This window comes from Pieris rapae, chromosome 6 (genome assembly GCF_905147795.1).
Source record: "Pieris rapae chromosome 6, ilPieRapa1.1, whole genome shotgun sequence".
NCBI lineage: Eukaryota > Metazoa > Arthropoda > Insecta > Lepidoptera > Pieridae > Pieris > Pieris rapae.
In genome coordinates this window covers 95,069-119,138 of record NC_059514.1, presented here as the reverse complement: position 1 = coordinate 119,138, position 24,070 = coordinate 95,069, and the positions used below count along the sequence as shown (strand labels likewise).

At 36.4% G+C, this 24,070-nt stretch overlaps 3 protein-coding genes across 5 annotated transcripts; 2 read left to right on the top strand and 1 right to left on the bottom strand.

Moving 5' to 3' along the window:
• Positions 1 to 13: 13 nt before the first annotated feature.
• LOC110999856 (peptidyl-prolyl cis-trans isomerase D) lies at positions 14 to 4,225 on the bottom strand. 2 transcript variants are annotated; one of them, XM_022269111.2, is made up of 6 exons: positions 3,922 to 4,225; positions 3,436 to 3,573; positions 2,970 to 3,076; positions 2,187 to 2,369; positions 1,180 to 1,296; positions 14 to 951 (listed from the first exon to the last, which is right to left on the bottom strand). In XM_022269111.2, the coding sequence occupies exons 1-6, from the start codon at positions 4,010 to 4,012 to the stop codon at positions 469 to 471; spliced, it is 1,119 nt and encodes a 372-aa protein (XP_022124803.2). In that variant the 5' UTR covers positions 4,013 to 4,225; the 3' UTR covers positions 14 to 468. The 2 variants fall into 2 exon arrangements, with proteins under 2 accessions (XP_022124803.2, XP_022124805.2); XM_022269113.2 differs by having other exon boundaries at positions 3,940 to 4,217.
• Positions 4,226 to 6,226: 2,001 nt separating this feature from the next.
• On the top strand, positions 6,227 to 7,936 carry LOC110999847 (AP-1 complex subunit mu-1). Its single transcript, XM_022269096.2, has 2 exons — positions 6,227 to 6,421; positions 6,540 to 7,936. The coding sequence occupies exon 2, from the start codon at positions 6,540 to 6,542 to the stop codon at positions 7,806 to 7,808; it is 1,269 nt and encodes a 422-aa protein (XP_022124788.1). The 5' UTR covers positions 6,227 to 6,421; the 3' UTR covers positions 7,809 to 7,936.
• Positions 7,937 to 14,436: 6,500 nt separating this feature from the next.
• Positions 14,437 to 23,403, top strand: LOC110999849 (DNA polymerase subunit gamma-1, mitochondrial). 2 transcript variants are annotated; one of them, XM_022269098.2, is made up of 18 exons: positions 14,437 to 15,001; positions 15,188 to 15,383; positions 15,606 to 15,760; positions 17,655 to 17,854; positions 18,994 to 19,142; positions 19,209 to 19,422; positions 19,985 to 20,505; positions 20,583 to 20,804; positions 20,876 to 20,981; positions 21,059 to 21,189; positions 21,348 to 21,520; positions 21,594 to 21,717; positions 21,794 to 21,974; positions 22,062 to 22,231; positions 22,384 to 22,522; positions 22,591 to 22,759; positions 22,829 to 22,945; positions 23,201 to 23,403. In XM_022269098.2, exons 1-18 carry the CDS (start codon positions 14,721 to 14,723, stop codon positions 23,385 to 23,387), a joined length of 3,435 nt encoding a protein of 1,144 aa, XP_022124790.2. In that variant the 5' UTR covers positions 14,437 to 14,720; the 3' UTR covers positions 23,388 to 23,403. The 2 variants fall into 2 exon arrangements, with proteins under 2 accessions (XP_022124790.2, XP_022124791.2); XM_022269099.2 differs by having other exon boundaries at positions 14,438 to 15,001; positions 22,387 to 22,522.
• Positions 23,404 to 24,070: the final 667 nt, after the last annotated feature.

Genomic DNA, 24,070 nt, shown 5'->3' with positions numbered 1-24,070 from the left:
AAAATCAAATTTCATATAAAAAATCGTATATTACGTCACGTATAAAACTATGATTACGTATATCGATCGTCATCCCTTACACCTATTATTATTATTATGACGACAAGTAAATTTATCTAAAAGCTGTGTTGGAACGAAAGTGAGCGACGATGACTCGGAACGCTCACTTCGTAAACTGATTGCGAACAGCGAATTAAAAGTATTAATAATCATTTTAAGTATTACACGTGAGAGATCAAAAAATCATAATTTACCTAACATTACGGATACGTATTTCGGTCGTCTCCGGCTAACCCCGGGCGACATCCCCTTTGTGACGTTTTGCTAATAATCTTCACCGCGGGCGGCACCGCCGTGGAGGCTGCTAGCGTTTGAGCCGAGTACAGATCTCGTTCGCTGCTTTAACATGAGGCAGTTCTGGAAGAAGTCGGTCATCGGTAGCGACAGATGAGCACGTGGAGCCGCAGCTCAGTGGCGGCCGAGGGCGGCGGCGGCGCCCTCTCGCTCTCGAAAAAACTTGGCCAGCCTCCGCCTCTGCACGTCGTCGTAGGTCTTGCTGGTCGCCTTCACCTCTTCCAGCAGCCGCAGCACGGCCCCGTTGCGAGGCGAAGCCCTGTCGGCCTCGCGGAGGTCGCGGAGAGCCGCCTCGTAGTTCTTGAGGGCGAAGTGCGCGCGGCCCCTCCGGTACAGCGCCTTCTCGTTGCCGGGCTCCAGGCGGAGCGCCTCCGAGCAGGGGCCCACGCAAGCGGCGTGCAGCCCCAGGCGCGAGTAGCAGGCGGCCAGGTTCAGGCTGCACTGGGTCCGGCACGAGCCCGCGGCCGCGTCTCCGGCGAGGTCCAGGTAGCGCAGGCACTTGCGGTACTTCCGAGCCGCGCTCTTGAACCGGCCCGCGCCGAACAGCTCGTTCCCGCTGCCCTTCACGTTCAGGATACCGGCCAGCAGATCCTCTATCTGAGAAGGATTCGAACCGATTGAGCCCATGGCGCCACCTTCCGGAATCCAAACCGCCTTTCACCTCATCGACAACACTCCGGAAATTAAATTGACTCAAAATATTGAATTAAAAGTCCATATTTATTAGGTGCTATTTCACTCCTTCGCCACATTGCCATCGCTTAATCGCGGGCCATATCGAGCTAGGAATTATATTATGAATGAAATACACTCGAGAGGACTCACGCTCAGCTCCTCCCTCAGGTCTTCCGGGTACTCGGGCAAACGGTCTGCCGTTCCATCCCGACAACGAACGTCCCACGTCTCGTCTTTCAACTCTCCGCAGTCCTCGATGACACATTCCTGCGAGTGAACCGACTCATAATTTATCAATGTATATATTGAAATTTCTATTTTTTAGATAATGAGGTAATACAAAAACTGTTTAGTCATTAAACAAATAAAGTATTCACATGTTCATCGCTAACTTCTCGTCTCTTTGGCGAGGGGCCATAACTTTTTCTTGGTATTCTTGTCGCTCTCGTGTAATTCTTTTCAGGAAATTTACTTTAAAGTCTTGTATTTATTTACTAGCTCTATAGTCTGTATTTTGATATATTTCTTGATGATAAGCAATATGTGAGAGTGAGTCTACCGACTTGAATTCTGTTTTTAAAATATTATTGAACAATCAGAAAAATAGGACAGTGTTGTCACTGCGATAAGAATTACATTAGCTATTCCCAACTTGCGATTTTATACTTTTCGCCTCAAGACATTTGGGATATCTTCAGAGTCACAGAGATTTTATTCACTGTCTTTGCAGGTGGCACAGTATATATACTTTTTATATGTGAAGTTCCTATTGATTGAACTTTTTCTAATGATTGCTCAACTTAAAGACCCTTTTTTAAGTTCTCGTAGTTCCTCAATGGCTCAAATATATAAAAAAAGATTTACAACATATTTAAATTTTATAAAATTACAAAGAGTAAATTTACTACAATTAAATAAAGCATCAATTATAAATTTACAATTTAAAGAGATCAAACCTGATACTTCAGATATAAAATAATAAAAATGTATTTATTATTTTTGATTCCCACTGTTTAAACCTTCCCTGGACTCCCACGAATATTTACATCCATAATAAGCCAAATCGGTCTGTTTATGCTAGAGTTATAGCGAGACAAACAAACTGCAATGCATTTTTGTAAAAGTAAAATGAAGTATTTATTATTTTTACTACTTACTACACTGGGTCGAAAGTCATCAGCCGTTTTCTGAATTTCTTCCAAAATCCTAAGACCAGCTAACACCTGTCCAAAGACAACATTAGTTCCATCAAGGTGGGGACAGGGCACACTCGTCACACAGAATTGGGAGCCATTGGTGTTGGGCCCAGAATTTGCCATACTCAAGACACCAGCTTCATGCTGTAATTATTATATTTTAATGTTAATAGAAAAATACGATAAGAGGGATACGGTAAAAAAACAAACAGAAGAAATGTTGTTCAGATAATAGAAATGGTAATGTTAAAAACCAATATATATATTGTATGATATTGTGTTCACATACATGCTAATAAAGTTTATCCGCAAGCTAACCTGTAGAAGAGGCTGACTTCAAAGAGGTGTTCCCTACTTTAAGACCAAATACACACTCAATAGTTTATAAAAATATCAGGAAAAACAGAGACCTAGCATACTTCGAGCATTTACTAAGCAAAAGGCATTTCACTCAGTCTTACACAATAGCCTCTAAAGAACTAGTAGTGGCTGGCATTAATGAGTGCACCCTTGTATAGGCAGGATAAAAGGATAATTAAGAATAACTAATCATAAGAAAGAAAGATTATAAATGAAAAATACTACTTGTACAGAGGTGTAATCAGAAAGACAAATTAATGGATGCCTTGTTCCGCTAATAAATATGTGTAGGCGCTATGCACTAACAACCCTCAAGTTAACAGTTAAGGGGCAACTATAAGAAATTAAATAAGTTAAGTAAGAACTCAAAAATTGTTACCCCACCTTAAGAATAAAGTTCTCATCTTCAAACGTTGTTCCATATATGCTTTCACCACCTGTACCATCCCCATTTATAATGTCACCCCCTTGTACCATAAACTGTGTAATAGCTATAAAGAAATATTATTTGTAAACATATTTACGAACAAACAACACAAAAAATTAAACTCAGCTGCAATTTGTGGCTTGTTCTTTTCAACCCATGGTGTATATAGAAGTACTTTATATAATAGACTTACATGCGGATTGCATGTTATGATATTTAAGGTAAAATTCAGAGTCTTAGCACTTTTAGTTTACACGTGGATGTTAAACAAAAAATTAAAACATCAAAGCATAGCATCCTTGATATGATATTGTAAAAATACATAAATTTATATAGGTCAGTAAAAAAAAATAACAAACACGGCTTCAATTATTGTCCTTAAAATAAGTTTAAATGTATACTTTCTCTAATAATAAATCTCACCTTTATGAAAGCGAACACCTTTATAATGTAGAGGTCTACCTAATTTACCAATTCCTTTCTCTCCTGTGCACAGAGCCCTAAAATTTTTGGCTGTTCTAGGAACAATATCGTCTCTTAATTCTATAACAACTCGGCCAGCTAAAATACAAAATATTTATCTATATTTATATACAGAAAAGATATTATATTTTTATTAAAAAAAGTAATTTTATTTATTATATTCTATACTATACTAGACATCTCACAATAATGGAGGCAAGTGTTGAAGTGAACATGTCGCGTGCGAAACGACACTATTATGGTTATTCTTTTATATCTGTTAACATATTAAATTCAGATACGCAATTTTTTATGCATTTGTGACCTCATCCCACTGATCTGAATAAACCCTAATTTTAATGGGTTTTAAATGATAATATAAAAATACAACGTTAAGCTAAGTTAACCCTTTATACCATACTATACGATTAATTATACAATTAATACCTTTAAAGTCACACAAACCTGACTCGCCATCGATAGAGATATCTAAAAACACCAATGAGTTGCTCTGTTTAGCAGAATTTTCTGATATCATCTTTATATGGGTCACAACGACAATTATCTATAACGACATATAAATGAAAAAAGACAACCATGATTTAATTGACAATAACATTCAGAACTGAATCTCTAAAAATAATTAAATTTATGAAATAAACAAAGAAAATACTACTCCCGAGGCGCAAATTCGGAAACCGAAATCCGAATTCGGAATTACAGATAACACAGACTAAATATAGGTCTACCGGAACACATGACACAACTTGCTGAGATTTTGTTGTTATATTCTTGAATTTTTTATTTTTGTGAAAATGCAAAAAAAGCCACTTTGCCGTCAAGCAAGAAATATTGTTTTCTATGTCAATTATAAAATAAGTAAATCAATTCAATGATTGCTTTTAAATCGCGCAGTAACCAGTAAAGTTGACCGGTAACTTGGACTGAATGGTTTTGATACTTTTAGTTTATTTTATTTTGGTACATAATTGTGACTTATTTATCGTGGTGTCCAGTACTATTAGTAGCGGCACGAAACTCTAGCGCCGTTTGACCGTTATTGTAGAAGTAAAAAATAAGGTGTGTGGAAGTGTAAGTGGTGGAAGAGTGGAATGAAGAGCGTCGATTGGCTCTCCAGTCGCATTCCGGCCCCCGCACCACAGACACATGCGCAGCAATCCCCTCCACGTATCGGCCAGCGCTAGACTTACGTGCCTATAGTAATACTATACGGTGAATTAGTACGTAGCTAAGGGCACATCGAGTGATAACGTCCAGTAAAAGGAGGAGAGGGACAGTTTCAATTTACAGTTAATTGGGAATACAGTAAAGGAATTCAACACTACAGTTCAAAATAAAATTAGAACATTAATGAAACTATTACAAATTCTTCGTCAAGATATTGAATTCAACGGAGGAGAATTCAAATTTTATTATTATTTATTTATGTAACATCATGTACACTTATGAAAGTCAAAAAAAGAAATATACATACATTGAATGCTTCTAATTTTACATTTACTGCCAGTTCTCAATTCAAGGGCGTAAAACAAAAGAGAAGAAATGGCAATAAAATCTTCGACACTCTTTTAAACCGCCAAGGTTTTCTTTTACACAACGTTTGTAAGGAGCTGTAACCATTATACCATGTTTCATATGACATCTTGAGTAATTAAGGATAATAAAATAAATGAAAAACAAATATTTATGCTCTATCAGCAGGAGGCATGGTGAAATAGGAGCATGCACTTACATACTCGTGGGATCAAAACGCATATACGTAGTAGAAAGAACTGATATCACCGCATACACGAATTCAAGTACAGTCCTCACAAGTATAATCCGTTCACGAGTATGACGCATGGCCAGCCATCGGCCCCCTCGCAATATTTAAATTTAAGGAAGGGAGACAACCCGACGCGTGGACGCCGCCAACAGCAATGACATTTATGCGAGCATGACGATCGTTAAAATGTGGACTCTTAATTTGATACCACATGGATCACGGTTTGTTCCCACTTAACATTAAAAAAAGTCATCAGAAAGAAGTCAGAAAATACTGCAAAATGATTCATTCGCATAACCTCTTTATATTTAAGCAATTCATATCCAACGACTAGAATCTCTGGGGTTAGAAAAATATGAAGTAAAGGTTACATATAATACAAAAATTAAAACTACCATCTTATCCCCTGCGTTTTAACTAGTAAAATTAAATTAAAAAAAACATTACCTGTCCACGTCATATCACTAACTACTAAATGACGTGAGACCGATCTTGAATTAGATTGTCATGATTCATGTGCACTGATTACTTTTTGTTTTGTTTTATGTAACTTGTATCAGTTTAGTTTATTTTTATTTCTTTTTGTTTCTGTTAAGTATGTTTTTTTTGTTTTCCCTTTTCTATTTTTGCACTTCTTGCCTACCTTATCTAATATACTCATAGTGGTTTTTTCCTTTACTCACAGTGGTTGTCTGGAAGAAATCGCTCTAAAGCGATAAGGCCGCCAGTTGCTTGTCATTAAATTATGTTTAATATTTTTCTTTTGAAGTGTTAATAACGAACGAAGTGTTAATAAATAAATAAATTTACACCACCGTGAAAAATACGTCTACTATAAACGAGGTTTCTCGCGCTTTTTCTTCTGCCGTTTTTATGCTAAAGGAGGAGGTTTAAAAAGGAAATTTGGCCTAAAGGCGGCACTCAGCCGTCATAATGACGTCAGTTAAACTTAAGCAGTCTGCAGTACTACACTGGTGACTGTATATGCTACAAAATATGAATGACGAAATGAAAATGTCACATGTGTCATATTATTGATAAAAACGAAGTGCTTGTAATTATTCTTTATTGATAATCAAGAAAATGTAATTAAATTTACATTTACTTTTTTTATTTAACATTTATTCTTAGCAAAGATCCAATTGACATACATCAACCAAAGTAAGTAATTGAACACGGTATTTTTAAGTGCATTGAATTTTATAGTTGTTGCTATCTTTTCACTGTTCAAGATTAAAATTGACCAACTCGACAAACGCTTTCATCCACTTTTTTTTAGATGTCGTCGTCGGCAGTTTACATATTGGATGTAAAAGGAAAAGTTCTTATTTCGAGAAATTATCGTGGGGATGTCGATTTAGGCGTGATCGATAAATTTATGCCACTACTAATGGAAAAGGAAGAAGAAGGCATGTTGACTCCACTGTTACAGACAAGTGAATGTACCTTTGCTTACATAAAAACTAATAACTTATACATTGTTTCAACAACTAAGAAGAATGCAAATATTGCATTAGTTTTTGTGTTTTTGTATAAAATTGTTGAAGTTATGACTGAATACTTTAAAGAACTGGAAGAAGAGAGTATCAGAGATAATTTTGTTGTCATATATGAGCTATTAGATGAATTATTAGACTTTGGGTATCCTCAAACAACTGATAGTAAAATACTACAAGAGTATATAACACAGGAAGGTCATAAACTGGAAATGCAACCTCGCATTCCAATGGCGGTTACAAATGCTGTTTCATGGCGGTCAGAAGGTATCAAGTATCGAAAAAATGAAGTGTTTCTTGATGTTATAGAATCTGTTAATCTACTGGCTAATGCTAATGGAAACGTTCTTAGAAGTGAGATAGTTGGAGCTATTAAAATGAGAGTATACTTGTCAGGAATGCCAGAATTGCGTCTTGGTCTCAATGATAAAGTCCTTTTTGAGAGCACTGGTAGAGGGAAATCAAAATCTGTTGAATTGGAGGATGTAAAGTTTCACCAATGCGTGAGATTATCACGTTTTGAAAATGACAGAACCATTTCCTTTATCCCTCCAGATGGTGAATTTGAATTAATGTCTTATAGGCTCAACACTCATGTGAAGCCCTTAATTTGGATTGAGTCTGTAATTGAACGCCATGCTCATTCAAGAGTTGAATATATGATCAAAGCTAAATCCCAGTTCAAAAGACGTTCAACTGCAAACAATGTTGAAATAATCATTCCTGTACCAGCAGATGCTGATTCCCCTAAATTCAAAACAACAATTGGTAGTGTAAAGTATACACCTGAACAGAATGCTATTACTTGGTCCATAAAATCCTTCCCAGGTGGCAAAGAATATTTAATGAGAGCTCATTTTGGTCTACCTTCTGTTGAATGTGAAGAAACTGATGGTAAACCTCCAATTCAAGTTAAATTTGAAATTCCTTATTTTACAACATCTGGTATTCAGGTGAGATACTTAAAAATTATTGAGAAGAGTGGATATCAGGCTCTACCATGGGTGAGGTACATCACCCAAAATGGAGATTATCAGCTTAGAACTAATTAACATGTCACATTCCTTCTATGGTTTAACATTATGCACTATACAATATTTAAGATAATTATGCAGTTATAATTTAATTTCAAGTATTAATATGTAAAAGTTTTTTGACCCAATAAATTGTTTAATCTTTATAGACTTGTTTTATTTTGATTAACAGTTTAATATATGTAAAAATTATAAATATAAGTGAATAGCAGTTTGGTTAAAATTTGAGAATAGCTGGACCAATTGGGCTAATTTCTGTCTTCTATGTTGAAGATTTGTAGAATTTCAGGAAAGGTTAAAATTATAAGAAACATGTATAATATAGTGTAAAAAAACTATAAGCATAAATAATTTAATTTTCTGATTTCATTATTTTTAGGTTGAAAAATTTGATAGTTAGGTCTGATGTGGTCTGATATTATTATATAAATTATAAAACAGTATTGTTCAAACTCAAAAACGGCTGGTTACTGTCAAACATTTAATGTGTATTTAGTTGATATGGTTAAATCTCACAACAAATTAAAGAATATATTTAAATGTTTTTGTTTGATACTATAATATCCACAATAATTGGATAATGGAATATTTAAATTTTTTTAATGCAGAATAGCGCCAGTAATGAAAAAGACAGACCTGTATTGTCAAATATTTATGCTTGCATTCATAAATTTATATCATATAATATAGAGCTCTCTGGCATTGAGAGTGTCCATGGGCGGAGTATCACTTAACATTAGGTGAGCCTTCTGCCAGTTTGCCCCCTGTTCTATAAAAAAATAATTCAATCACATCATTATTTGACTGCTCAAACCTATATACATTATCAGTAAGTTTAAATATACGGATTACGGATCCTATTCTTACCATGTGTTTGAAATTTCCCCTAAAAAAACAAATATTTTTTCTCCCTATTCTACGCCTAAAGTGCTTATTACACTATGCGATATTCAGACTGTCTTACTAAGATTCAGCATAATGTAATAAGAGTTAGCCTGTCTAATTAGACCGACCGAATGGGTTCGGCGGTGCTTACTGGCTTACTTGCTGAATATCGTGTACTGTAATAAGACTTAGCACGCTAAACCATTCAGTCAGCGCGCGGCAGTCGCAGAGCAAAGACGTTTGTACATGTTTGTTTTCTGTGGCCGCGTGCACCATGGCGTGTTCGCAAGAAAAAAAAGTACTTTGGAATGTTTTTTATTTTTTATAGATACTTAATCGAGAAACCCCTTAATTTAATAGGAAATCCCTTGATCTGGCAACACTGTTATGTAATAAAGTGGATCAAAAATTAAGGAGACATACACTGATAACTGTTTAAACATTTATTTGAACAGACTGTACATATATTAATTCTAATAAACCTAATAACTAACCTTAAAATTGAATAATTAAAATATGTTATTAAAAGGAAGGCAAGGTTATTTTTTTTTTTTTTAATATTATTTTATGGCCTGGTAACGAGACCTTTAAGCCAAGTCTTATTTTATTTTTTTGTCACTATTTCACATGTTATTATATATAGCGTTCCACTTCTTTATTTTTATTTTTTTTTAAATCTTTCCCACTGTATTTTTTATATATTTATATAATGCACTATAACACTTTTTATTCTTGAGCAAATCACACAGCTGGCGGCGGGAGGGATCACTAACTTCCATTATTTCACTTGCCAATAGTAGTCTATTAAATATGAATATTTGGTTTTGGCATTTAAAAAAGATATGGTTCATATCTGCTATCTCGTTATTACAGAAAGAGCAAACATTATTATCTATAATATTAAGTTTAGCGAGGTGCGCAGGTGCAGTGTTGTGACCAAATCGCAATCTGTTTATTGTGGTAATGAACTCACGACTTGCTGTATCCAGCTCATCATACCAGGGTCTTATCACTAAGTTTTCTTGTATACTTCCATACCATTTTCCTTTAAATTTCAGATCCTCTTTCCATAATGTTGACCATAAATGTTTTATTGAGTTATTTATATAATAATAATAATCAGTCATAGGAACATGTACCACATTTCTGACATTAACAGTGTTAATCCCTTCATATGCAGCTTTGTCTGCTATTTCATTACCAGTAATACCTTTATGTGAGGGTACCCACATAAAGGCAACAGTTACATCTTTCTTATGCAACCGCAAGACAATATCTTTAATTAAATAAATTATATAATTAGTTTTAAAATTATTAAGTGTAGCATGCTTAAGACTATTTAAAAGACTTAAAGAGTCTGTCAAAATTAGAAAATATTTACAATTGTTTATAGAAGTGATCAATTTTAAAGCGGCAAAAACTGCGTATGCCTCTGCTGTAAATATGGAGCAGTTATGATCAAGAACAAAGCTTTGAGCAACATCTTTTTGGGAATCATATATTGCACTTCTCACAAAATCATTGCCTTTACTTCCATCAGTGTAGATTGTATAATATTTGTTATTTTCTTCTATAAAAGCCAGTAAATCTGAATTATTTTCAATTGAATTAGATAGAATCATAATAGGATGAGTGATACAACCGTATGAATGAGTGTAACACGACCAGTGTGAAAGTTTTTTGATGTTTGAATATTGTGATTGTATTTCTAAGAAGATCCGGCACAGAGTGGGAGATGTACCAGTCAGGAGCTCATTTGGTGAAGTTAGTGGACCATCTATATTGATTGGGTGAGGTATTATTCTATTTATAATTTGAAAATTATTTGATGATAATAGTTTCAGACAATATCTTTCTGCAAGGATAAGTCGTCTCAATATCAATGGCATAATATTTGTTTCGACTTCCATGGCCCTTATGGGAGTCGAACACATTGCTCCTGATATGATCCTCAAAGCTCTGTTCTGTAATATGTCCAATTTATGTGTATGAGTGCTATTTAAATAAGCTAGAGAACTGTAATCAAAATGACTTCTTACAATAGATTTATATAATATAGAAAGTATTTTGGGATCTGCACCCCATGCAACACCTGCTAGACATCTTAAAATGTTAACACCATTTAATGCTTTTCTAGATATATATTTAATATGTTCTTCAAATGACAATTTCTGGTCAATGATAATACCCAAAAATTTGTGTGATGTGACTCTTTGAATTACATCACCATTATAGACAACATCCTCTATTGGTGTGTCCTTTCCAAATATCATTACATTACTTTTGGTAGCATTTATTTTCAAATTTAATCTGTGTTGATAATAATTATTTAACTCCCTTAAACCAGTGTTAACATTTTCAATGGCTACTGTTAAATTTACATCTGAACTATACAACACTAAATCATCTGCAAATTGAAGAATATTTACATTTGTAGTATTTATATATTTACATATCTCACAAGTATACAAGTTATATAACAAGGGTGATAATGTGGCACCTTGTATTGTACCCTTTGATGCATTTCTAGGTCCATACAAGATATTGTTATGCTTAACATATAGTATTCTGTTATTAAGGAAATCATAAATCCATTTACATAATTGCCCAGGTATACCAGAATTACTAAGTACCTTCACTAGTATGCCAGGATCCACACTGTCAAATGCACCTTGCACATCTAGAAATACACAAACTGTGTGTAATTTATTGTTTTTTGCATTTTTCAGGTCAGATATGAGAGAAATGAAGCTATCAACACAACTTCTTCCTCTGCGAAATCCATATTGAATGTTTGGAATGACATTATTGGATTCTGCATACCAGTCAAGTCGAGATTTCACCATATTTTCAAATATTTTTCCAATACATGATGATAATGAGATTGGACGATAGGAACTGATTTGTTCAGGTGACTTTTGTGGTTTTAATATTGGTATTACACATTGAGTTTGCCATGAACTTGGTATGAGATTTTTATGCCAGAGATTATTAAGAACATTTAAAAATATCTTTTGTACAGATTCAGATAGATGCTTTATCAATACATAAGGAAAATCATCTAAACCAGGTCTAGTATTTCTTCTAGATTGTATACTAATTAAAAGTTCAGACCATGAAAAAGAATCCAATAAAAATGTAGATTGAGGATTTTCATTGTTAATATTAAAATAATTGTCCAATGTATCTGGGTCAAGTAAATTGTTACTATCTGATAATTTATCTAAGAGTGGCTGTATAAATTCATCCCTATATGATTTATTACCAGTTCTGATACCCTTAAACTTTTTAATGAGATTCCAAATTTTACTGATGGGTGTAGTTCTATTGAAACTATTGCAAAAACCACTCCAACTGATTCTTTTTTGCTCCTTAATAGTGCGTTTTTTTAAAGCATCTAACCTTTTATAGTTGATGTAATTATATTCTGTTGAATCATTTCTATACAATTTTAAAGCTTCATAGGATTGTATAACAGCTTGTTCACATATACTATTCCACCAGGGGGCAGGTGGTCTACTCCTAAAGTTAGTCCTAGTGAATCTAGGAACTACCATTAGTTTGAGTTTATTAAGCCGGTTACAGAACTCATCATACGATTTCATTGGATTCTCTTCACTAACCACCATGCCATGGAAAACCAAACCAGACAATTCATTATACTTTGTCCAATCTGTTTTATCATATAAAAATCTGTCAACATGATTATTAAATGTGTATCTTTCAATGCACATTGTAATGTTTGTTATGGTTGGATAATGATAACTACCCATAGCATCATCATGTACAGACCATTCACAAAGAGGGGCCACATGTGGACTAACAAAGCTTACATCTATTGCTGAGGGGTTGCGTGTAGGATAATTTACTGTAGTAAAACTACCATTATTTAATATACATAACTCACATTCATCAATTACATTATATAAGTTATTCCCTCTACTTTTAGTAGACATACATCCAAAGGCAATATGGTGTGCATTGAAATCTCCACTTACAAAAAGAGGTTTTGGTAATTCTCTTATAATATTGTGTAATCTATTCATTCTTATATTCCTACTGGACGGAGGACAGTACACACAAAGAACAGATAAATTAGTATTTTCTGTGTATATACTTATGGCTATTGTCTGTATATCTTCATAAAAAGTAGTATTTATGACATTGTGTTTCAAATATGGTTTAATTAATATTCCTACACCGTTACGAGGATTTTTTGAATTTTTATTGTAGAAATTATACCCGGAAATATAAAAAGATTGATGGTCTTTTAACCACGTCTCGTTAAGTAAACAAATATCAATATTATTTTCATTTAAGAATTTCGTAAGATGTTTTTTATGATTTGCACCTTGAACATTGAATTGCGCAATACGTAGAGAGGGTGTTGTATGTGGTGTATCCATTATGTTGACAGATTTTTAATAAGTATATCTTTAATAAATGTTGTAGTGATAGGTTCATCATCTGTCCTATTACCTATTTGTATCAGTGTTTGTACCAGGGCCATAAGTACATCACTGTTTTCAATAATTTGTAATTTTACATCATTAATATTTACAGCCTTGTTAGGCTTAATATTTACAGATTTGTTAACCTGTTTAGGTATATTATTTACACTAATCGCTTTTTTATTTACAGGGTTGGAGCGTGGTGGAAGAGGAGGGAATTCATCATTATCTTTTGCAACGCTTGCATATGTTATTTTATTTTTCTTTTCCATTATTTTCTTCATTTTTAAGGGACACAATTTAGATATAGCCAAATGAGGTCCACTGCAATTAACACAGCAAATCTCATTTGGTTTACTGCAATCTTTATAGGAATGTTCACCTGCACAAATAGAGCAACGCTCTTTGCCATTGCAAATTTTAGCATAGTGATTGAATTTAAGACATTTAAAGCATTGTTGTAGAGGAGGTACATATTCAAATACTCTGTAGAAAAATAGGTCATATTGTACACTCTCAGGTAAAGAGTTTGCCAGAAATGTAATACTAACAGTTTGTGTTCCGACTAATTCATTACCAACTTTTTTCATAAATCTCCTAACTGCAATTATTTCATTATTTGACGCTAATTTAGTAAATAGTTCCCTATTTGAAATATTTGTAGGGACAAATCTGATAACTCCAGTTTTTTCTATTTGAGCCGCTGGAATGTATGCTTTCATGTCATGTTTTTCCAGAAAATGTATATTGTTTATCAAATTGTTAGCAGTATTGTGTTGTTTAAAGATCACAACAATTTTATTTGCGCTAATGCGCCTTATTGCTACCACACCTTTAATTTCCGAGAATATATTATTTAAATATATTGGGCTTTTATTTCCCAGCTTGTCTTGTATATTTTTATTTTCAATGAAAACCTTAAATTCCATGTTAATTGAATTTTCAGGATATAGCCTTTTATAATTAGGCTTGCGATATGGGATATACGAGTTTTTCTCACCACCTCCGCCGCCAGCATCAGAAATATCTTCAACATCTTCGAGCCGCCGTCGTGGTCTCTTTTTTGAGGTGGGCGGGTCAAGCCCGCCCCCCTCGTTTCCTTCCATTTTTATTATATTTACACTATTTATATTTAAATTGTCTGTTTATATTGTTATTATGAAGATATAATATTTATTTTAATTGAAATATAACTTTGAAAAAAAATTTGAACCGCGCTTTTCAATTTCCCGCCGAAAAGTCCGAAGGCAAGGTTAAAAAATAAATTGAGTGTCAATTATATATCACAGTCAATTCCCAGTATGTATAATTTCTCTATGGAGTCAATGTTGAGCTGCGGTCAATCGTATCAACATGATCTGTGGTGGAGTGTGGTGGTGCTTATTTAATTTTTTTTTTTAAGTTGTTTACTTTGATTTTTCTGTATATTGATATGAAGTAAATATCTAATAGTTTTATATAAATCGAAGGGGTATGATAATAATAAAACCTTTAAATATTAAGAAATAGTTATCTACCTCAGAGCATGCTTGTATATAATAAGTATAGTAAGTGTACATAAGTAGTACAATTGGAACTGGAATTTTTGAAAAACATGCCTTTGAAAAATACCGGAAAAGTCAATCATAAAACATCTCAAGCTTGTATTCAGTTCATAAAATATTATAGTCGAGATGTCCTCCCTATGAGTGAAGTAAAATTAATAAAAAATAAGAATAATACACACTCAAAATCCGACAAAACCTCCGAGAAAGCTATGCGAGATTCAGAAGAATTGAGAGTAAATGATGTTAATATACAAATGATATCTAAAAATATTTATGACCAATTATTTAGTCAATCTCATGCAAGGGTAGACAGTAATGTGATAAAAAGGTTTGTTTCTTGAACATGCTTTTACTGCTGTAAAAATATTCTCACAAAATAAAATCTAAACAAGTTGTATCTCTCGTTCCTTATGAGAAAGATATAATTGTGACTCAAGCGCTGAGTGCCGCCAAACTTATTGTTTAGCTGAAAATTGATTCCATAAAGCTAATTATATCAACATGGTGTTTTCAGTTGCCAAAATCATCTTTTACATCATGGAATAGACTACAATAATTTTACTAGGCTTCCTGATGTTCAATTAAAACTGCCGCAATTAGAAGGGTCAGATATTGTTCAACATTTTTATAACATAGGAGAAAAACAATGTGCTCCATATAGGACATTGATGCACCATTTGGCTAAGAGTAGGATTCCACAACCACCTCAGGTAAACTATAAATTACATTGAATCAATGTAAATATTTTTCTGTTATTAATTTTTCACAATTAGTTTCTTCTATACTATCCACTGGATACTTCCATAAACACTAATTATTTTGACCAATGACCACAGTATTACTAATGTTATAAATTTAATAAATAATCTTAATGTAATTCACACATCCAACATACAAAACTAAAGTTCTATCATCTTTAATGTGCACTTTAGGTATGGTCCAAAAATGCAGGTTGGACCAAGTACACTGACCAGGGAGCACAATCAGTTCCATGCCCACAGGATGATAGCTTAATTTTTGATGTGGAAGTTCTGATGTCAGCTGGTAAAAGGCCAACCCTTGCTAGTGCTGTTTCACCTGAAGCTTGGTAATGACTAATATGTAATTTAATTTTTAAATACTTCTACATTTTCTAATTTTACACCATTAGTAAATGTATTATATACTTGTGTTCTTTAATAAATTAAAAAATAAATATGTAAATAAAATGTAACAAGAAAACAGAAACACTTACACCTAAACCTATTTATATCAAATTTTGAAAATACTCTGAAGAAAAGTGAAAAAGGGTTTGTAGTTGAAATTAAATAAATCTAGTTCAAATTGATTGTATATAATTTTGCTTTATTTTGCCTATATTATCTATATCACCTATATTTCCTATACAAAACATTAGCAACTATTAATTATACAAACATATATAACTTGATTAATTGAATTGGAAGTAGGTTAAAGGTTCAAAAGAGGCGGTGCAAGACTTCCAAAAAAATTCAGTTTGCTTCAAAAACTCTCAGTTATCGAACGCCAGGTGTTGAGGTCATAAAGGTGGAATTTCATGTTGATCACACTAAGATGATTTCGCCTTTCCTTCCAAAACATAGGAAATTTAAACGTCATTGTTGCATCATGTTAACGCCCACTATTCAGATGCTGGCTGGCCTTAGAAGAGTGGAGTACTATTAATGGGATTTGATGCTTTTATGCAAAGACGCGCAAATTTGTGTCGTCTTGGCGTAAGGTTGGCCGAAGTCTGAGGTCTCCAAATAGCAGAGATTTTAATTCATTTTATTTATTTATTTACATTTCGTAATCCTACAGCTAACATAAATTATATATAATTACAAACAAATAAAACTGAAAATATAGCCAAAGATGGAATACATGATACATTTTACTACAAAAAGATTTACAAAAGGGAACAAACAAACAAAAAAAAATGTGAGCTGTCACGGGACTCCTGGCAGATGTGAAACATCGACATTATCTTGTAAAAGTAATATGCAGAAAATAATAGATTGTGATAGGAACTAAATATGTCATAATGATAAAACAAAATATTACGATTTTTTTTCCAGATAACGATGACTATTTGTTGAATAAACATTATTTTCATTAAATATTTTTAATGTGAAATTTACTACTGCATTTAGACTGTATATCATATACCGGTTTTACGTGCGGCTATAGATGTTTCACATCAAAAGTATTTAATACATTTAACTAATTGTGATTTAATTTATTTAACTGAGTCTAATTTGGTTGTGTTCTGTGATGGTGTAAAAGTGTGGGTATGTACGTGATGGTGTGGTGTGTATGTGGGGCGTGCTCATGATGTAGGTGGTTTCATTTTTTAGACAACTTTGTTCTACTACTGATCTCAGAAAGACCTGTGATTGTTGCTAAGTTGTGCAACATATTGTTATGACGAGTTCAAGTATTTATTTAACAGATTTCTCTATCAGTTATAGACGTTTAAAGCAAATGTGGCCAACATTTGGATATACGAGTAACTCTCCTTTTCAGAGGGCTAAAAAAATCTTTTGAGGCTGCTTGCCGCAGAGCAACTGTAGGTTTTCGGTACGCGAACCCGTTTGCAGAATGGGTGTGGGACAAAGACGGAATGATATCCACAATTAAAGGAAGGTCGAAATCTCCTCGAATCGAGACTAAAAATTCTAGAATAGAAAGACAAGGATAGAGTAATGTGCGAGAGAGATATAAAATGAATGCACAGTGAATTTCGGAAAAGTTGTCGAATATCGTTCACAATTATTACCAGTTTTGAATGCAATAATAAAATCGATTGATTATAAGATCTCCTAGTTCCTACCAAAGACACCATAGATATCGGAAACATCGAGGTCGGATGTAGGACACGGCCTTTGCGTTCACTAATAATTCTCGATTCTTATGATTGATTAGGAAAAATTCTTGAACATGCAATTGTTTTTAATACTATATATATCTTACATTAACTTCAGGTATAGCTGGGTGAGTGAGCCTCTCGCAAGTGATAAATCTCACGAACATTGCTCTGAAGTGAATTACGCTGATTTAATACCAATGGAGACCGATGGTTTGACGCCATGTGGCGATTTAACGAGAGCAAGAATTATAGTGGGTCATAACGTTTCCTATGATAGAGCCAAGATCAAAGAGCAGTATTGGATGGACCGGACAGGTAGCGTTCTCTTTTAATTTTAATCTATTTCTTATGTAAAGGTATAGGTTTGAGCGGGAGGTGCAGTATGTGTGCTGACCTCTTCATCCTTAGATGGTTCTTGATAGTTCGATTATCGTTTGATATTGTACACAAAAGTAAAAATTGTGACATATCGATATATGTCGGATCAATATCGTGACTCCACCGATATTCATATCCTCATTAACTGGTTTAGTGAGCGTGAAGCACAAAAGAGACGTAGACAAGAAGAGAAAATTATCTTTTGATACCTTTTAATATTAGAAATAAAACATTAGGTTAAAATATAACGAGTAGCCGTTTCAAAGCACCGACCTCACTTTTAATCCTATTAACTTGACCCAAATCCTTTGGTTAGATTAGGTTAGGCATTGTCGAAAGTCAACATTCCCCTCGACCCTTCTATAGGCGTTTGCCCTACTCTAATTGTTCGTAACAATATTCGTACTTATTTACGTTAAGTAATGATTCCAAATTATAAAACAATTAAATTATAACAAAATAAATCAAATTATGATTCTTAAGGTGGTGAAAAAATCGAAGAGAATAAATCTTAACCATTAATGAAAGAAAGAGTAAACTCAAATTAACTCGATCAAATAATTACATTCCTTTTTGAAAATTTGTCGAACTCAAAATAACGTTATTCACGTATGTTGGTAAACAAGTACACTCATGAACGTCACTCGCATTGATTATAGGATCAGCGATAGTGATTATAGGTTCTTCAATTTTATGAAAAGCTTTATTGATTCGTTTACATTTAACGAAAGCTTTGAATTTATTCATTGATAACCTTATACCTTAATTGCCTTATATCTCGATATAAGGCGTGGTTTATCTTCCGGAGCCTGGTTGGTGGTACGCATAAAATTTATCTGTTTCGCGTATTATACCGCTGAATCGTTTAATTTTTTTTACATTACAACAAAGCTGCATGAATATAATAATGTATTGACAAGATAGTGTCCAGAATATTTAATTCCTTCCTAAATCTTATTCTATTATTCCTAAGGAAAAAAAGAAAGTTAATTCGGCAACGAAAGCGAAAAGGAGTGAGAGTGTAACACCGAATACGTCGATTAGTTTGGATTGATTGGACATGGACGCTTTTCCAGGCGTACGATTCATGGACACGATGTCTATGCACACATGTGTCAGCGGTGTGACCAGCTATCAGAGGACAGTGCTGAAGGCCAAAAATAAGGAACCCGACCCTACCGACGAAGACTGGATCGGCATCAGCTCGCTGAACAGTTTGACTGAGGTGAGTGGCGCTTCGAAGGTTCTCAGTTCGCAAAAAGGGAAGCTCAATGCATGCAACGTCAACCAGGTCCACAAGCTGTACTGCGGCGTCGCAGTGGATAAACAGAAACGCGACGTGTTCGTGGAGGGCAGGCTGGAGGACGTGCGGCGCCACTTCCAGGCGCTGATGAGCTACTGCGCCGCCGACGTCATCGCCACACATAACATTCTCAAGGAGCTGCTGCCCTTGTTCCTCGAGCGCTTTCCTCACCCCGTCACTTTGGCCGGCATGCTGGAGCTAGGTCAGTCTTTATTAAGCTTTCGTTTCGTGTGCAATTTGGCCGTTCTCGCCGCTGTGGGTTCAAGCAGAACAAACGGTTAAAATTGAGAAGTCTTCGATATAACAAGTCTTATAAAGCACAAACGCTTACATCAAAGTTTTTTTAATCGGTAGAAAAATATTGTACCTGACATTTTGCTAAAACGCAGTTTCAGTCTACGCAACCTTTTATAATTAATTTTCGAATTAGATATCCGCTGGTGTGAAACTATTATATCAGTGTTATGAAAGTTCAAGGGCACTTTCACTTACTAACACATACTAAGTATAGTTCACACATACACAATAAAATACACACGCATATGCGTATTCGTGCACAAAAATGCAATAAATGTTCCATAAAAAAGGTGTAATCCCTTACAAGCGAGGGACTTGCGACTTACTCATTACTTAGAAAATCGTATGTCCTGAAAACATGATACTTTATTTAATTAAAAATACATTTTCTTGCGCAATGTTGGTACCATGTGAATTCGAGAAACCAACCAACAATTAATATATTATCACCATTGTGGGACATTTAGGTTCGGCTTATCTACCGGTGAATTCTAACTGGACACAGTACGTCGATTCAGCGGAAGCGGTGTTCGACGACTATAAGCTCGAGTCGCAGCAATTGTTAACATTAAAAGCGGATGAAGCGTGTCGCCTCATGGATAACGAAGCCTACAAAAAAGATTTATGGATGTGGGACCAAGACTGGTCGACGCAGATATTAAAATTGAAGAAATCCAAAGGCAAATACAGTTATCGTTTTGAGCCAAACAATAGAACACCAAAAGAGAAACAGACGTACGAGGAATCTGATACGTTATCGTTAGATTATATCGAAACTTTGGATAAGGCCGAAGAAATGAAAGAAGCTAAAGACAAATTTGAGGATTTCACAAACAAGTTTAAATATTTGTTCGACTTAAAAGCTATGTTGCCGGTAAAAAGGCCTCACTTGGCCGGATACCCAACTTGGTACAGGAAGCTGTGCACGAAGCCAGGCAGAGATCCCGATTGGGTACCGGGAGCCAACAACATCACGACTAGTATGCAGGTAAACTTCTATCGTATCCTAACCCCATTTCATACCAATCACGTTGTCGACGCAGTCTTCGATTTTATTATTGGCAGATTACACCAAAGCTTCTTCGCCTATCCTGGGAAGGATATCCTCTTCACCACATTCCGGGAGAGGGATGGGGATTCCTCGTCCCTTTTAGCAGGAGCAGGGGCGACATCCCGGAAGGACACCCCCGGATCCCTTTAGAAGGCTTGCTGGAAACCTGTCCTTTGGCTAATTGCAAGGAGGCCGAGCTCAATACCGAACATTACGTTCTTCCCAAGACGGTGGAGGTGAGGCAGGCAAGCGCAGGTGTCGATCGATAAGTTAAACCAGATTACGGTACCTTTGACGCTTTCTATAGGAGGACCTGTCGAGGCGGGCGTATTTCGCGAGAAAGGCCAAAGAAGAGCGAGCGGCCGCCAATCAGTATCACGGCTTAGGCGTGTGGACTGGACTCGAAATACAAGGTCTCTTTTGTTGTAATTCGATTCTAGCCTCGCAGAGCGAGGCGTAATCTAACCCGGTGGCATTTATCTTTTGCCAGGGTGTTGCCATTTCCTGCGTCTGCCTCACAAAGACGGCCCCAAGTACAAAGTGGGTAATCCTCTGGCTCGGGACTTCCTCGACATGTTCAGTCAAAACGTTCTGTCGGCCCAGGGAAACGACGCAGAGAAGGTAATTTTTAATTTCCCAATGAAATATTTTAATAAAAACGGGAATTAATTGGCGCGAGCACAGCTCACAAACCAAAAATATACTTACGAAATATACGGATTTCGTCGCGTGGTGACATTTGTGAAAGGGTCATTTTAGGGAGCTGACTTCATTCGCAGGTCCTGACGTTCGGGCGGATGATGTCGTACTGGCGTAACAATCGAGAACGAGTGATGGGACAGCAGGTGGTGTGGCTACCTCGGGAGTGTCTTCCGGGGCACCTGCGGAGCTCGCTTCGCAGATTCGGTGCCATTGTGCCGCAGGTCGTCGCCTGTGGCACCCTCACCAGGCGGTGAGATCGTAGTCGATATATTCGAGTTCAAGTATCGCTCGGGGCGGGGGTTGAATCGGGCTCTGTCCCTCAGGGCCAGCGAGCCGACGTGGATGACCGCGAGCAACGCGCGACCGGAGCGCATCGGATCGGAGTTGCGAGCCATGGTGCAGGCCCCGCCCGGCTATCGCTTCGTCGGCGCCGACGTGGACTCGCAGGTGACCGGAGATGACGAGTCGCGATCTCTCTCTCGCGGCCTCGGGGACGAAGGCTTACTCCTGCACCCCTTCGCAGGAGCTGTGGATAGCAGCTCTGCTCGGCGACAGCGGCCTCGGCGTCTGCGGCGGCACGGCCTTCGGTTGGGCGGTGCTGGCCGGCGACAAGAGGTCGCGGTCGGACCTGCATTCGCTGACCGCCAGCGCCGCGAATATCAACCGAGATCACGCCAAGGTCATCAATTACGCGAGGATATATGGTGAATGCTAACATTGGTGGTCTCGTGAAAGGGCGTGACTGTATAAATAAGTAAAAGTATTCTGATTTCGTCCGGTTCCTTTCGCAGGTGCCGGTCAAAACTTCGCGGAACGACTTCTTAAACAGTTCAATCCGACGATGACAATTTCGGAAGCGAAGAGCAAAGCCGCCAAAATGTTCACCACCACCAAAGGCCGACGGGTCTACACTCTTCACGAGAAATATTCTACCGGCTTGTTGGATCCAGACGACTGCCAGGTCTCTTCTCGACTATTTTTCTACGATAGAGCGTCTGCATCGGATGTTTCTTTTTTTTATAAATAATAATATCATCATGAAGAATTACCTCGCCCGACGTTACCCAATCGGGGAGTCGTACATAATCCAGAATAAACGAGTGGAACCCGCAGCAGGTCGTGAAAATGTCCGGCCGAGACGCGGCGCGCCTCGCGAAGATGAGCGGCAAGCGGCTCGACGAGATGTTCGGTCGGGCGCGATGGGTGGGCGGCACCGAGTCCGAAATGTTCAACAAGCTGGAGGAGATCGCGGGTGAGTTCGCTCTGCCGGCTCCGTTCCGACTCCGTCGAGACGCACGTCTGTAATTTGTGGTTTCACAGATACCGATGCTCCTCGCACTGCGTTCCTGGGCGGGCGACTTTCCCGCGCTCTTGAGATGGCCGGTGGCAAGTGGAGCGGTACCCGCCTCAATTGGGCCGTGCAGAGCGCCGCCGCGGACTTCCTACACCTGATGCTCGTCAGCATGACGCACTTGGCGCCCGAGGCCAGGTATCGGTCGGATTCGACTCGTCCTGCGACGCCGGACGTCTGCGGTCCTTGAGAGCTCGTCTGTTTCAGGTTCTGCCTAAGTTTCCACGACGAAGTCCGATATCTGGTGCCCGAAAAATATAAATATGACACCGCTCTGGCGCTGCAGATAACCAATTTGTTCACGAGAGCGTTTTGTTCGCAGAGGTTTGTACTTTTTTAATGAAAAATCGGCCTTTTCCTGAGTGCCATTTGTATAAATCATATTTTTTTAGCCGTGTATATAACGGGATACATCTAAAAAACTATTTTTTTTAATTTCATAATAATTATTTATTTATTAATGATGTAACCGATTTAGTCCGGTACTGACTGGTGTTTAACGACGAATAAAAGTCCTATTAAACCAAAACTATGAAATCAATCGTCGCTCATACGATCCTATTTTTGTTTAATTTTCAGAGTAGGCATAAGAGACCTCCCGATGTCGGTGGCCTTTTTCTCATCCGTGGAAGTAGACAGAGTGCTACGAAAAGATTCAAATCAAAGCTGTGTAACGCCGTCGAACCCCCACGGCTTAGAAAATGGATATGGGATACCTGATGGCGAATCTCTTACCATTTTTGATATACTGAAGAATGTAAAATAGATACATTATTTTCGTATCACTGCGTTTCAATTCTTATCACGTTATTAGTTACAAATTATAGAGGGCGGGCTGTCGGACGGCCTAACGCGTAACAAACGGCGAGCTGTAGGCTGGCTGTCTCTGATTACCGTCCTAAATTTGTTTTCCCATTGAAGATGAATATAAATGTTAATTACGTGAATTTATTTAAAAATATGTCTCGTAAAGAAAAATCGAAACATTTTGTAAAAAGTTATATTGTTAAGATTTTATGACCTGACATTGCAGTCGAGGCGTCTCACAGATCCCCACCATACAGTTTTTTTTTTTCAAAAAGAAACAAGCATGCATTTAGATATTTACTTTCTAAGGTCGATTTCAGTTAATTAAATTAAATTTAAGTGTCTGACGTAGACTCTATACTTATAATAGTATAAATTATTACGTCAAAGTGTTTTTGTTTAATATCAATGATTGATAATACCGATTCACAATACAGGGTCTATCAACAAGAATTGGTTTGCAATGAAACTTGAAGATTTTTTACAATGTTTTGATGAATACGTTCCCACTCTTCTACATTGACTTTTTAGCTGCCAGTTTAGATGATTTGTTTTTAATTTTGTTAAGTATCATATATATAGCTTTATAATTTATATAATTTTAAGAACCCCCTAAAACGCAGCTCTAGTGCAACTCTAACA